At 40.6% G+C, this 16,105-nt stretch overlaps 1 protein-coding gene across 3 annotated transcripts in view; it reads left to right on the top strand.

Moving 5' to 3' along the window:
* The window catches only part of RNF185 (ring finger protein 185), a 23,170-nt gene extending 7,229 nt beyond the window's left edge, over window positions 1-15,941 (top strand). For 2 of the 3 annotated variants that reach the window (XM_034791168.1, XM_034791165.1), the window contains exons 2-7: window positions 4,547-4,778; window positions 6,548-6,566; window positions 7,481-7,593; window positions 8,156-8,210; window positions 10,440-10,557; window positions 12,377-15,941. In XM_034791168.1, coding sequence (XP_034647059.1) covers window positions 4,597-4,778; window positions 6,548-6,566; window positions 7,481-7,593; window positions 8,156-8,210; window positions 10,440-10,557; window positions 12,377-12,474 — 585 coding nt within the window. In that variant the 5' untranslated portion in view covers window positions 4,547-4,596 and the 3' untranslated portion in view covers window positions 12,475-15,941. Of the gene's footprint in view, window positions 1-3,881; window positions 4,449-4,546; window positions 4,779-6,547; window positions 6,567-7,480; window positions 7,594-8,155; window positions 8,211-10,439; window positions 10,558-12,376 lie in introns of those variants that run through there. The other variant, XM_034791166.1, reaches the window with a different exon arrangement.
* The last annotated feature ends 164 nt before the right edge of the window (window positions 15,942-16,105 follow it).

Genomic DNA, 16,105 nt, shown 5'->3' with positions numbered 1-16,105 from the left:
TGGTGCATCATTCCCCCACTTCTCTACTCCACTCTGTGTCTTTAGAATATATTTCCTAAATATTTTGTGGGTATCTTCTCCTCAGTTGCTTCTTGCAGGCGCACAGATGAGCACATAAACCTCACCAGTCTCCCACGCTATTATTTCCTCCTCAGTCTCTTAGACCATCTGTTGCTCTCAACTGCCATGGAACCTTCAGGCCCCAGAGTGCCATCTGCTTCTTAAAGCCTCCTTTCTCCTCACATATTCATCTGCTCTTTCAACCAGACTGGCTCCAGAAAAGCCTGGATAACCGAAAGGGAGGCATGTTATATCCCTTCCCATATATCTTCCCCCCCCCCTTTTGTTTATTTAAGGACATCTGCATGAAAACAAGTTTCTTTTTTCTTAACAGTTCATCTGTTCCTGCTGTTTGTTCCCCATGTCAAGTAATAATACACTGTGATATCAGTCATTTCCACAGCAACCAGTTGCGATATCACAGAGGATGATGACTTCAAATTGGGGAATAAACAGCAGGAACAGATGGACACTTAAGAAACAAATACTTTGTTTTCATGGAAATGTCTTGATAACAAAGAACAAGGGAAGAAAAGTGGAAAATCTTTGAAAACTTGCCATGAGGTCACAACTAACTCTTGCACCTTCTTCCTTCCTTCAATTTCTTCAATGGTCCTGGCATTTGTGAAGTGGGACTTGAAGATCTGGTCAAAAGGGCGAAGGTTTAGCAAACCTAGATTAGTACCTTTGTACACCCAATTCTTTCTCCCCACTTTTAATGAACACTTTTGTGTTTAATTTAACCTGAAAGCAACAGTGGCTTCTGAGGTGCTTATGGTGTCTCCTTCATCTGAGCCCTGAATCAAATACAAAAAGAGTCTGGCCTGTTTTATTTGATTTTTCTTAAGTGTACTTCTCTGCCTAGCATTTCTTTTAGCAAGCTCAGGTGGTTGACTGAAGGTGGTATCATCTTGGAATTTACTCTCAAACTTATGAATCTGTTCTAGTTAGAACATAAGAGATCCAGTTATTATGGATTGAGCAAATGTGCTTCTTACTCTATGGGTATCAAATCCTGTCTCACTTTAATTTCAAATGTATAAATAATAATGTTTGTACAATACCATAGGAGTCTGCATGGTGCTTTACAGACAAATATAAGATTGTCCCTCCCTGCTCCAAAGATTTATTACAAACTAGGTTAAATAAGACACGTTGTGCCTCAGTGAGAGATTACAACAGACAAGTGGGTGGGAATGAGACAGTCTTGCACAGTACATGCTAGTTATTGTCTTAGCTTATTAATTATGTTTGTAATATTTTTATGTTTTTAATTGATGAATTCCTAATGGGGGATTAGATTAGATCTGAAAGGGGGTACTGAAGAGAGACTTGGAGGGGGTGCAGTTACAGGGTCAGGAAGGTCTTTCTTTCCAGGAGTACGGGTCAGTATTGGAGAAAGTACAAAGGCTTTTGTGGGAGAAAAGCTGAACAGGGTCACCTGACGGCTCAAGTGCGGTGAAGGAAGATATTGGCAGAAACAGAACTAATTACACCTTTTTGTTTATCTGGTTTCTCTCTTGCATTATGACCAAATATGCTTTAAAAAGAAAATTAAATCCAGGTCTGAAAATTCATGCTATGGATCCCCAATCTGAAGGAGTAAATCCTTCCTCCATCTCTCCTCCTACTAAAATATTAAATCAATATTTAAAGCAGAATACCACATGAAAGATTCCTGGTACTTTAAATATTAACTTCTTGCTTCAGTTTTGGATTTTTTTGTTATTGGGGGTTCATTTAAACATTCATTATCTGAGCAAGATAAGCTAATGCTGCTAAAGGTTCTGGCAGAAAGGATGCATGAGAACAGTGAAAATTGTTTTTTAATGTGTAGTTCGGGAATTGGTAGCATTTCCACCTGTCCTGTACTAAAGCTTTTTTTTTTTAACAATGGCAAACTGCCTTGCTGATGAGGGTAAATGAAGCCATGCTGTGAAATGCTAGGAGTCAGCAGTGCTGAGAGGCAGTGTGCATTAAGGCACAGTAGTTGTGAACACTGAGCTGTCCTTCTGGGACCCCAGGCAAAATGATGTAACTGAGTGAAAAATCTCTTCTCCTTCTCCATTTGTTCTGTTGTGGTGTCATTGATGCAATACTTTAATTGGACTCAGGCTTGACACTTTTTTAGTTCTGGAGCGGAATTGCATTGTATGAAAAGAACTCTGCGATAAAAGCTGGAGAAACTGAAGTTTTGTTTTACAGCTCCACATGTGTGCTTCAGCATTACTCAGGAAGCTGAAGTGACCGTTTTAGTACTTGTGGGGTAAGTTATGCAGTCAGTAGTTTATGAAAGGTTCTAGTTGCCCTTTCCAAATAATTAATTTCAGTGGACTTATGAAAGTTTTAGACAGTCATCTGTTTCTCTCTCTCATATGGGTATCTATGATTGATAGACTTTCAGCATCTTGGTATCTGAGCTCCTTGTTTTTCTCATGTAAAGTGCAATGGACTAAGATTTAAATTGTTCTTTCTTGGTTAATTGTGACTGACTCAGGAGGTATAGATTTGTTCTTGATTTCTGGATTAAAAATCAGAGTAGACTTTTGGTATTTGTATTGGACAGCAGAAGTATCTCTCTATTTCCTGGGATGTACATGTTTTGTGCTCATGCTGTCTCCATTCTGCAAAGTGCTTTGGGATTTGCATGTCAGGGAAATCCCATACTAAGGTTTATGGTAGTTATGTTTTAGCAGAAAGAAATAAAAAGAGAGAGAATCCTGTTGAGTAGACATACATGATATGTGCTGCACAGGTAACATGAGCATGTGAGCTGTACAAACAACTGGGATGTTCAGTCCTCAGTATACTGGGTGCTTCTGCAACATAATTGCTAGAAATGTTCACGGCTCACTTCCACCCAGGGCCATGACAGCAGTGAGAGGGAAGGGTGGATAAGAAACAAGGATGTTTTAAAAGAAATATATGGGAATTTTTCAATTTAAATTAAATATATATTTTTAAAAAATACATGTAATTAGGTAAATTTGATAATCTATGTTAAGGCCTAAACTACTTGTTATATATTTAAATAATTTTAAATTAAATACAAAAAATATTAAGCAGTATATGTTTGCTGCTGAGTTTCAAAGAAAGTCAGACTCACTGAACGGTTGTAAGTATCTGAAACCAAAATTTGTTGAAGGGCTAAACCAGATTTTGAGAGCAGATAGCCTCTCCTGCAGGTGCAAGAGAGTAACTTTTTAAATGTTAGTTTATTCAGCTAGTTCAGTTCAATAGCTAGTTCAGTCAAAGTTAAGAAGGAAAAAGCAGGAAAACTTGTCTTCCTCTCCCAATCTAGGAATAAAAATCAGCTATAAGAAGATGAGATCTACTGGTTCTAAAATCTTGAATGACATGGTGACCAGAAACACTCATTTCCGTTCACTAACTACAGATAATGCGTCCTTTACATCAGCTAGTTTAAAATGCAAAACATTATTGATAAACTTTTTTTTCTTATGTATCCGGTACGTTTAAGATAGTTCTATTTAAAAACAAAATTTAAAATGCTGTTTTTGTTTGTGCATTTTAAGTGAATTCCAATCAACCTCCAAAAGGAGCTTGACACAAATCACAAGTTAAAAAAAAAAAAGTATCTAGTAAATAAGAAAACCCCCATTTACCATTTTCTAACATAATAAAAAGGTAAAAATTAAGAATCTCCATACATGTAAATTAAGCTGTATAATTGCTTAAATAAGTGTGTGTAGATATATTGTATCCCATGGTTAGAAAAAAGAAGTACCAAATTTAGTACAAAGGTTGCATTCAGTTGCAAGTCAACATGTTTTAATTTTTACAACCAATGAGAATCAACCTGTCTTGAGAAAAATAACTAAAAAATACCAATGTGAAACACATCTAAAATTGATGATTTAAATCAATCCACCCTGGTGCAAGGATCACTTCCATCCACCTTCTTTCCCCGGGCTCCTGGTAACCTGAACTAATGGATGTAAACAAAATCGTGTATGTATGTATGTATGTATACACACAAACCTCACTGAATTCCAGAAGAAAGGTCTCCTGACATGGTCCTTTGTTAAACTCCTTTTCAGGCTGTGCTCAAACACTTGTGTCCTGTACTGAATTTTGGGAAGAGCACATATGACTAAATGTACATGTATCAACAATACACTCTGCAAAGAGTAACTGCTGTTTGGTAACATTTACAAGAAGATGGAGATGGGAAACCGGTCTTAATTTTCAGCCTTGGGGTTTAATGTGCTAGTCAGTCAGTGCACCCAAAATTTAAAAATGTAGGTGATGTCAGCAGCTAGGCCATATGACCGATATTCAAGACAGCTTAACTTCTAAAAAAGACTCCTCTTGGCTACCATAAAATTGAGATGTTGGAATCTGGGATCCAAATGGTCCTGGGGCAAGTAAGCTTAATATTAATATTTTTTCATCTTTCAGTTTCAAATAGGACAAGAATGTAACGGTGTAATGCAAGTGGAATTTCTCTTTCTCTGTCTCACAGGATTCCAGTTGGAAGATTTTACTGACCTTGGATCTGATTAATTCCTGAGGATGGCAAGTAAAGGGCCCACGGCGTCTACATCCACTGAAAACTCCAGTACTGGAGGGACCAGTGGCAGCAGCAGTAGTAATGGTGCTGGGGACAATACTAATCAGGACAGCACTTTTGAATGCAACATCTGTTTAGACACTGCCAAGGATGCGGTTATCAGCCTGTGTGGGCACCTCTTCTGGTCAGTATTCTACTTTCCTTAGGTAGGCCAGAATATGGGTCTGGGACAAACACACTTTTATCCTTCAGGAGCCGAGGATGTAACAAGGTTAAATGTCAGATGAAAAGTCCAGCCTTGCAATCTTAAAATGTGAATGGGATTATGGACTTGGAATTGAATGCTGTAAACAGAAATTTGCTAACTTACTGTTCTGTCCCCAGATCCATTCTTCTGTTAAATATGTAGTTACTCCAGGCTACTGTTGGTCTCCTAAAGTTTTGATTTTGGTAGCCCTCTGGATTGTTGTGCTAAAAACTGAATTGCACAGCCTTGATTAATATAATTTGGCAAAGCAATATTATTTTCATTCATGCCTTTTGGCTTGGCACACACCCACTTTTTGGGTCTAAATTCCTCTGTAACCCACCCATACCTGGAACTGCTTTGTACCTTGTCCTTGAAGCAGGCTCTGGAATCCAAATTATGAATTTTGAGGCAAATCGCACCCTCACCCCAGGCCCATTTTTGTTGTGAGGTTATTTTTCTTTCCCCATACCATCATGGCAGTGGCACTAGCTCTTCAGGTCCACCGTCTGTCCAATGTGGGCAGATGTCCCACAAACACAGAGAAAAATGTTATGCCTCCCATGTGTCTTGTCCAGGTTTGAGCATTGAAGTAGGTTGCCCTGCTTTTCCACAATACTTCAGTGGGCTGCAAGGGTATCTTTTGCCTCAAATGTTACTGTTTTGGGGTAGTTGAAAGATGGAATGATACAGGAAATAACCATCTTTCCCCAATTTTTTTTTTAATGTAACAGTTATCAAGGATTGATATTGCTAATTGTGTGGGGCTTTAAACACTATGGATTAAATTCAGGTCTCAGTTAAACCTGTGTGGTTGCATGGGTGTAAGCAAGTAGAATTTGGTTTCTGGTGTCAACATATCAGCTGTAGGTCCTTGTTATCTGGCTTTTCTTACAATGAAACCTTGTGATCACAACTTTTTGATGAAACCACCTAAGTGGGGTGACTTTACACCAGGATTGAAGGTCCAGTCTTTCGCTTGACAATCTGCATATTGTTTATACCACTTGGAGAGCAGTTGATTGCAGAGTCTTTTGATAAGTAGTCTTACCTTGTGGCCATTTTTTGTTTGATTTTGACTTTTTTAAAGTTGCCTCAAGGACTTTAATTGAAGTAAAGTGTCTTAAGGGAGAAATTAGAATAACCCTACTCTGTTCCTCATACTTCATGCCATTTTAGAATTAACAGCGTGATGCATAATGTACATTTCTCCATATCCCTCCCAATATTTTAGCCACGTGTTCCTCCCTTAATTCTTAAGATCCTAACGTCATACGGTTGGCATCTTTCTAATTTGCATCTTTGCCTAGGACATGAGCTCATGGGATCTGTGCAAAAAGGCCCAGAAAGATTAATTTAAACCTTTGTATATGCTTTTTGTGCTGATATCTAAGGCTGTGGAACTTCTAGATGGTGAGAGTACAGGGACCAAGAGTTGTGATGTGATTTCTGTCCATTTGGCAACCTACTGTCAGATTGTATAAACTGGAAGGGCCAGAGGAGGTTTGACTTTGGCTGTACTTTCAGAAGTTCGAAAGTTTGTTCTAATGCTAAGTTATGGTACTGATATTGCTGATTCTTTAACCTTCTGCTGTCCCCAATATACTCTCTATATTTTCCAAATCTCAGTGTAAGTTACTAACTACATTTTTTTTACCTTTCTCTCTTTCTGCCCTGTTATCAAATCACCCTGGGAATACCAACAGTTGGCCTTGTTTACACCAGGTAAGATCGTTTTCTTTTTACTTTGTCTTTCATCAGCTCCTATTACACAATAACCCCCTCAGTCCTCTAGGGTATTCTGTCAGAAGCTGCAATATCCCCTTCTCTTTCTAACCACACTTCCTTCTCTCCAGGGTAACCAGAATGCACTAATGAAACTTAACATGCAATAATTTGCAATCCACTTTTCCAGAGGAAGAAAAGTATAAGCCCAAAGTCCCTTTTTTTCAGGGTCTTAATCACTCAAATATTTAGTGATTCAGGGAGGAGAGGTAACATATGAGAGATGAGAGGGCTTAGTATGGAGATTAAAAACTTGAAGCACTTCTATTGCCACACTTACTGTTACACCCCTACTCTGTGTATGTTAGAATCATAGAAACTAGAGATGAGACGAGACTAGTCCTTCCTTCCCCAGGCCGGTACAGGGTTGTTTCTACAGTGGAGTTTTCAGAGTTTTCCCTGCCCACTTACACGTGTACAGTTCAGCAGATGTGATATAGCAGTTTACTATACTAAACTACAGCAAGTACTGCCCAAATCTGAGGCACTTTGGCATTTGGCATTGGGGGAGGGATAGCTCAGTGTTTTGAGCATTGGCCTGCTAAACCCGGGATTGTGAGTTCAATCCTTGAGGGGGCCACTTAGGGATCTGGGGCAAAAATCAGTACTTGGTCCTGCTAGTGAAGGCAGGGGGCCGGACTCGATGACCTTTCAGGGTCCCTTCCAGTTCTGTGAGATAGGTATATCTCCATATATTTCCAAAGGGTAGGCAGTTTGCCTCCTTGTTTTTCTGAATAGCTGTAGAATTCTATTCGGCTGTCTTTTGTGTGGCTGTGTGAGATATGTTTGCATGTTGTTGTTATTCCATTGTTCTCATGGTGCCTTATTTATTTTGTTTTATTTTTCTCTCTTAGTGGTTAGAGACCAGGCCAAACAGGCAGGTGTGTCCAGTATGTAAAGCAGGAATCAGTCGAGATAAAGTTATTCCTCTGTATGGAAGGGGTAGTACTGGGCAGCAGGACCCCAGGTAAGGAATCAAAATTCAGCCACTTCTTTGTGGAAACCACAAACCTAATTATTATACAGTTGATGTGTCAGATAAGAGATGGTCAAAACTTAGGGGAAGTGATATGTCTGCCAAATACATTCTGGCTCTCCCAGGGCCTGGATTCCCACACCCCGTTTCTTGCTTATCTGTGGAAATCTATTTTAACTGAATTGAACACTAATTACTAACTGAAGATGGCCCATTGTGCAAAATATTACCTGACAAGGACAACTTGGACAGGACATTCATTGGGCTGATCACCGTTTTCAAGCTCCCTTGATTGTGAAATGTAACAAGGATGTTGCTGCACAGAAATGTAGAATCTCAATTTGTGGATTTGGAACTGGAAGTTCAACTAACTGGTGGCCCTGCTGGCTCCTGCTAGTAAGCTAACTGCACACAAGTCTGCTGCAACAATTCAGTGGTCTCTGGACATCTGTGAAAGAGCAATTAATGTTTGTTCTGTTTTACTGGCCAGGGCAGGAAACTAATATTACACCATATATCGCTATGCTTATACTTTCTCTGCTGTCTTTTCCAGAGAAAAAACTCCACCTCGACCACAGGGACAGAGACCTGAACCAGAGAACAGAGGGGTAAGTAAAACACAAGTGGAAAGATTGGATTAGGATTTGGGAAGGAGGGAGACCAACTGTGGAGATCCTTTTATATTGCCTATTGTACGTCTCTTGGTACCTGATGTTTTGTTGTGGACGCCTCCATTCCTCAACATTCTATAGCATGAGTTAACTTTACTCAAACTTTACAATTAAAGCATACAATATGGTGTTGGTGGGGATGTTATCTTTCATAATTGGAACACGCTCCCTACGCATAAGTGGTGCAGTGCTTCTGAAAATGGTTCTGGACATATCTCTCCTTTTTGTCAAATGAGAGGTGTCTTGGAAATGTACACTGTGTGCTTCTGTCACTGTATGCCAAAGATCCCCAAAGTTTGGGGTGTACCACCCTAAGGGGCTGTGGAGGAATGTCTAGGGGGTGCAACAAGGTCTGGTCCAGGCCAGCCTCAATGGAGGGTGGGGAGGGAGTGCTATCCAGCCCCTCCACACCCCCAGCTCTGCTCTGGTCCTGCCCCCAGACGCGCCCTGTGTCTGGCCCCGGCCCCAGCCTCAGCACAGCTCCGCTGATGACTCAATGCCAGCTCCCAGCCTCGCCGCTAGCCGTGGCTCCGTTCCCAGCCCGGAGCCAAGGCTGGGGGCAAGGCTGGGAGTGGAGCCGTATCTCACTGCAGGCCCAGCTACCAGCCTACACCACAGCCTGGCTGGGGCCCCAGCCTCGGCCCCTTTGCCCCTGTCTGCGTTCTTTCCGCCCCCCAGAGCTGCAACCATGCTCCCAGCTCAAGGGGTGTGTGGACAGGAGTAAGGGGGGGGAGGGCGATCCTCAAAAGATTTGGGACCACTACTGTGTGCTGATACCCACTTCACTATAGAACATTGCTTTACCATGTTTATGTATACACATCCCAAATGGAGTGGGGTATGTTTATGCAAACAGCAGCCCAGGTATGTAAATACAGTCAATATAAATAGTAGGCTGTACATGGGGAACAGTTATCAGGATAGATCAGAGTTTCCTAGGACAGTAAGAAGTGAGCGTGACCTGATGAAACACTTGCATATTTCCATGTAATTCAGCTTCAAGTCCCCAGAGAGCACTTGTATATCTCATTGTTTCAAACAAACAGCCCTGCTGCGTATGACTAAGGAACGTTTCTACATTGAATAAATGGGAGCTCAGTAGTTCTCTCTCCGCGGAGCGTTGCCTGCTTATTAAATCAGCTGCTGCATCTTGGTAGAACCTTTTAGCAAGTGCTGCCATTAATTGGAGGAATCTGGCATAAAGACATTGCAGCCGTGGTGCTGCTTCTCTAGTTTTTGAAACTGCAGGAGCTGCCATGCAAAGAAGCATTGCTGCATCTGGCCCCTTTTGTAGGGAGTTGATGACAAGACATCTGTCAACGTAGGCAGAAGAGTCAGAATCTTTACTAATCAAATCAAGGGGTTAGTCCATAAACTCTAGGTCTAAGTATTATGTCACTGGGATCAGTTCTGTGTACACTCAAAGCTGGACAGTTAGAAACTAGGGTATTCTCCAGAACTGATACCACTGGTAGAATTCTGAGCCAAGGTGGCAATCTTCTGTGGATGGGTGGAGTCTAGGACTAGGGTAATGGTTTGCTCTCCCACAGCCATTCCTTACAGTATCATTGTTTGTTTCATACTAGTTGTTTCCTAAACATTGCACCCATTTTAAGGATTTGAATGTTCCTTGATTCAGGAGTTTCATCTTTCTGCTGGGCTAGACTAACCCTGCAATTTTGCTTTGGACCCTGTACAGTCAGTCAGTGATGCTGGATCATAAAGCAACCCTTCCTTCCCTCCTCCTTCCTTGATGTCATGTCTCCCTGCATCACATTACGTTGTATATAACCTATATTGTATCTCGAGGAGCAATGTTGGGTAATTTTTCATGTTACTTTTGTTTTAGATTGATGGATAGCAAATATTGACTCATAATTAAAGCTTTTTAAAAAAAACAATAAGTGATATCCAATTATATAAATTATGATACATTGTCAGATATCTGGTGAGAGAATTACAAAAACATTTAGCATTTGCTAACCTGTAGCCCTCAAACATGAGCTGCAGTGAGGTGTGGGACCATACAGGCACAAACTGAAAACTGCCAGACACTGTGATCCTCATTTAGCCTAAAGAAGTCCATTGACATGGAATATTTGGCTTTACTCTGTCTTGCAGTATAAATGACAGTATGTTTCACTTCCATTTTTTTCTTCTCTGCAGGGATTCCAGGGCTTTGGGTTTGGAGATGGTGGCTTCCAAATGTCATTTGGAATTGGGGCATTTCCCTTCGGTATATTTGCCACAGCATTCAACATAAATGATGGGCGGCCTCCACCAGGTATTATGCATCTCACCATCTGGGAAAATCCCACAGGAAAATAAATTTCATATAGATTAATTTGTATCTTTCAAGCAAAGAACCTGCTAAATCACTAACTTGTCTGTATGCCAAATTAAACCAGTGAAACAACATGTAGGGAAACACCCTTTTGAGCACACAGTGTTGGTGCACTGTAGAGCTAATTGTTTAAGAGTGGACAACAAAGGGAAAACCTTTGCTGTGTCTTTATTATATAAAATACATTTGAAAGGTATTTTTCTGATGTTTTTACATTAGAAAATACCAGCTTATGCCTTCTCTCTGTTTTGCTGAAGAACTTTTTGGAGGATTGAAGAACTGGAGAGCGATAGTGACATTGCAGGTTAAACAGGTTTTAACAAAAAAATGTTTTAAATCAGCCCGACTGAACATTCCTTCCCCTCAAGTGAGAACTGGGAAAACCCCTTCAGTGATCTGAGCGCTTCCATTCCAGTCCTCCAAAAGATTCTCCAGGAAAGCCAGAGAAGTTGAGACCTGAATTTCTAGCATTTTTAAAAAGAAGGAAAACTCCCACATATACAAAATATGATAACTTTTTTTTCATTCCAAAAGAGTTATTGGTCTTAATGTACCATAAAGAAAAAGCAAGAACACTACTTTCTTTGCTTTGCAGTTCATCTTCAAGATGATCACCTATGTGCTACAACAAATAACTTCCTGGTGAATTAATTTCAATGCTGTCAATTGAGTAAAACCAGTTGAGTTACTTTAGTACAGTGGCCTCATTCTGAGGATTGCCAAACAGTCTGTAAAGCTGAAGGGTTTGGCAGTCCCTCTGCAAGAGTCTGCCTGTTTTGGGCAGAAAACCTACAGCCCAAGATTTCCAGGGCTGCCTATGATAAATCTTTTAGCCAATAGTCTGCCATACTGTGTTTAGAGTAAAGGAGCCCCAGTCCATGTATTTCATTTGGAATAATGAGAGAAAACTGAACTGGATTCTTAAGCTCTTGAAAGGGCTGCTAAGTTGTATACCCCATGGCATCTTCATTTAGCCCATTAGTTGTACCTTGCTTTGTACTATCTGCTTGCGTAAGAGTGTGTCCGCTTGGAGCTAGAGACACTGGATTTGTGCTGGTTCAGGTTAAATAAGTACATAAGAACGGCCTTACTGGGTCAGAGCAATGGTCCTTTTAGCCCAGTAGCCTATCTTCTGATGGTGGCCAATATCAGGTGCTTCAGAGAGAATGAACAGAACAGGAAATCTAGTGATCCATCCCTTGTTATCCAGCTTCTGGAAATTAATGATTGCCGGTAATCCTTTTTTAAGTCTGTTGTTCATCTGCAGGCTCAGTATTTTTGTTCCAGAGGGGGACACTTAGTTTTCAGCTCCTTTAAGCTTCCCACTAGTTTTTTTTATTGGTATAAGACTCCCCTTAAAATTTTCTGTCTGTTTATAACTTGCTTATTCTGAGGTAGCTTCCTCTTGTGGAGGAGAAAGGCTGATGCAAAACTTTGTAGTGTAGAAACACCTGGCTGAGGTAGACTTACTTCAGCATTGTCTTTTGTAAATCTCTGGTGAGGGCTGCAAGCTCGAGTAGGGTCACGTCTCCAGGCCTAATCTTGCTTTGTGGATCTGACCTTTTGCATTCCTTCCTAATTCCCAGTGTGAGTGAGGCAATCTGAATCATTCCTGTAACAGAGAAATTTTGCCAGTAGCAGTCTGTCAGCTGGTGGGTTCCTTGCTAATCTCTCTAGACTTGTGAATATGCTATGTGCAGTATATTCTACATCTTGAAGAAGAGGAAAGAACTGAACTGTTTTACTTCCTGTTTTTCAGCTGTTCCAGGGACTCCCCAGTATGTGGATGAGCAGTTCCTATCTCGTCTCTTCCTGTTTGTGGCTCTGGTGATCATGTTCTGGCTGTTGATTGCATAACTGCTCTATACCCTGTATATTCTTGGTCATCAGGGTCTCTGAACTAGTTAAAAACTGCTCCCCCATCCCACTTTAAACTTTTTGGTGTCTGGTTCCATAGCTAATCACAGGTTCCAGGAATCAGTGGTGCCACAGCGTATTGAGGAATTTCGCATGTTGCATCAGAACCTTGGAATTAAATAACAGTTAAAAAGCATGTCTTACCTCAGCCATGTCTCATACCGCTGGTATCCAGATACAACCATGGACCTAGCTTTGAGCTTCACTCTCAAAAGGGAGCGTTGCTTTGAAATCCTGTGCCAATCAGCTAGGCCAGGTTTATGTGGAAGACACTGGTACTGAAGGAGTGTGGGCGGGTGAGGAAAGGAACCTACTGCATTGTTCATCAGTATCACGTGTGTAACATCCATGATGGGAAAGAAATGCATCAGTTGAAGTTCCAGAACATTCTTTAATCTTTTTATATCAAAGTCCAGTTCTTGCCAGGAAATATCTTGCAGCACTAATAAGACTTCTTTGGGAGGGCATCTGCCTGAAAATGGAATCAGCTTTGGAGACCAGTGTTCTATACCTGCTGTTACTCACCAGAGTTGTGAAAAGTCCATGGCACTGTGACTTCCTGGACAATAAATCATGGCACTTGAACGGCTGTAACAGGAGGGGTTAAGAAACTTCAGCCTAAAATTGTAAAATAATCTGACTTTTCTGGAGCTAGATTCTTGAAAATTCTCTCATCATGGGGTTGGGTAGGGTTGTGGACAGTAGAGTACCTTTCTGGCCACATGCAGTGCCGTTCCTCAGTGACAAAGCAGTGTTTGTTTTTCTTGGGTTTGTGCAGCTGTCTTTGGCTTTACTCATGGATAGTACCTTCATAACTCTATTGCTGTAGCTGCACTCGCTCCTTCTTCCAAAGTTGTGAGACTTCCAGGACTATTGTGTACTCTGAATAAAATCATTTTACAGATCTGAGATCATCTTGTTTCGGGGGAGAGGCCACAATGGGGATTTATTAAGTGAGTTGTGAGGTTAACTGTTCAAACACATTTATTTTGGCGAAAAATGAAATCTAAACTTGCCTAGCAAGTGCCACTGTAGGGAATAGTGTCAGACCATTGCCTGTATGGTAGTGCACAGCTGCTTCCAGCCTATAAGGAATAGCTGTAGTGCACGAGCTGCTGCAGGTTTACCAAAGATAATAATTTGAAGGACAGGAGGTTACAAATATTTTTGTGCCTGGAGGAGGATGTTGCAGAAGGTGTGCCCACAACTCTGAAAGCTTTTATGGAATTCTGTTAGGTATAAAGCTTTAAAAAGTGTTTCTGTTTGATTCTCTGGATCCACAGTACCTGAAATATGAGGGATTTTTTACCTCTGTTTGACTTTCTTCTAATTTTAACTGGACACTTTCAAAAGGATTCTCTTCTGTCTTTATTTTGAGATACTGTTTCTTTGACTCAGATCACTAATAGTCAGAGACTAACCTTCTGTAGAGAGGAATTTTGTGACTTCCTGGACAATAAATCATGATATTTGACAAAACAAATCAATATATAGAAACTCACTGACTTGCTTCAGGAGCTAGGCTTTTTCTCATGTACAAGGAATAAGTGCCTAGACAGGACAACCATGAGCAGTAGCAATGAAACTTGCTTGCCTAAACACAAACTGTTCATCCACCTGTAGCATGATGGTGTGGGAGGAGCCGGTAGGAGTTTTGTTTGCCTGCCCCAAAAGTCTCCTAAGCAAGCAGGATTTTGCAAAGCTGGCTTCTGCAATAGTTTACCTCATCCATCATATACCAAGATGCAAGATCTGGTTGAGTATAGGTAATTCAAGTGCTGCTTGAACAGTATAGGCACTTTGGGAGCTTCATCCCTTCTAATTGGCTTCTGTAGTGCATATTTTGGAAATTAAGTGCATTTTTATCATCAACTGGCCATATTATGAAGCTTTTTCAGTGCCTTGATGTTTTATTGAGAGGCAGCTCCACCTGCTGGTGAAAAGGGAACGTTCATCTGCTAATGTAAAAGGGATTTTATTTCCTTCCCTTCTACCATTATTCTGAGAATCTGCTATGCTAGGAAAGAGAGCGTGTTCTTCCGGAAGTAATCTGGTATGAAGATTATTTCTTCAAAGCTTTTATCCTTTGGAGATAACAGTGAGAAATTCAGCTGTAACATGAACAAAAGAGGTATTAAACCAGACTTAATTAAAAAAAAATTGTTTTTAAAATATAAAATTTTAAGCTTATTTTGCCAGTTGCTCTTGAGAAGCTGAAGGGGTGAAGACTGAAGTGGCTGCAATGACAGAATTTAGAATCATTAGTTTCCTGGCAATCCAAGAATGAGATAGTTTAAGTGTTAATGCTTCTGATTTTCTTAGTGTGCATTTTGTATTGTATCATTTTCCCCTCCCTTGTATTCAGACTGCACATGGCCTGCAGTTAGAGAAAGATGGCACATACAGTGCAACCCTTTACTGTTCACTAATTTTCACTGTTGTGAAAGTGATTTAGAATAAAAAATGGTTTTACATTGACCTCAGCCTATGTGGATTCCTTTTGTTAAGGAAGTGCAGTGCCCTTGCCTTGTGCTACTTGGAATTTCGCTGTAGGAGGCATTACTGTGAACACAGTGGCAGAAAAAATATTTTATATCTATATTATTGTGGAAAATGTTAGCAGTATCAGAGCTGCTGTTGGTACACCTGCTCTGTAGGATGTATGTCTATGATGTATTCTTCACTCAAAGAAGGAACCAGCTGATGCTGTCGTCTGATAAATGGCAATGAAACAGTCTTTGAGGGTGCTGGAGGCTAGACTTAAAGGGATATCCTCTATACCTACTGATCCTTTTACATAGAGTACATTCCTTGGAGCTGAAGGTGCTACCTGTATTAGCATATAGGCCAGCTATTTCTAGTCTAAACAGACCATCTGTGAGATTGAACTATGCCTCTTTCAACAGAGAAAGCAAAAAAGCAGACATCCCTTTGGTTCACTACTTATGTCTTAAGAAAAAAATGTGACATTAACATTTTTTAAAATCAGGAAGCTATTTTGCATATGGGGGTGAATCTGCTCAAGAATTCACGACTGGCCTTTTCGCACTTCTGCCTGGACTCAATCTCTCCCATCCTTTAATGTCATTTACATAGTTGAAAAAGTTTCACCACCACTAACAGTCTTGAGATTTCAGAGGAAGACCAAAAAAAAATAAACCGCAGGGTAAAAACCCGAATTGGGGAGGGGTTGAGCGGAGTAAAAACTGCTATTGTACAGTGTAAAGCAGTGGTTCTCAAACTTTTTTTTTTCCACAGACCACTTGAAAATTGCTGAGGGTCTCGGTGGACCAAAATGTTGTTTGTACGATTAGCTATCTGTTGTAAATCGCTTTGGATAAAACCGGTATATAAAAAACTTAATTATTAACTTTTTTTGTTCAACAAATAAAAGCACACAACTCATATTTTAATATCAGTAGTCTTATCTTTCTAATGCAATGGTTTTGTCCTCTCTCCCCCCACTGCAGTAGCCCTCAAGCTGGGGCTGGGAAGGAGGAGGGTCTGTCCCTTGCCACAGAGCTGAGGCTGGGAAGGAGGGCTGTCTCTCCCCAACAGCTGCAGCCCTGGA

The sequence above is a fragment of the Trachemys scripta genome, chromosome 15 (assembly GCF_013100865.1).
Source record: "Trachemys scripta elegans isolate TJP31775 chromosome 15, CAS_Tse_1.0, whole genome shotgun sequence".
Taxonomy (NCBI): domain Eukaryota; kingdom Metazoa; phylum Chordata; order Testudines; family Emydidae; genus Trachemys; species Trachemys scripta.
Note: the sequence above shows the minus strand (reverse complement) of the source record. Positions and strands in the feature narration are given on the sequence as shown.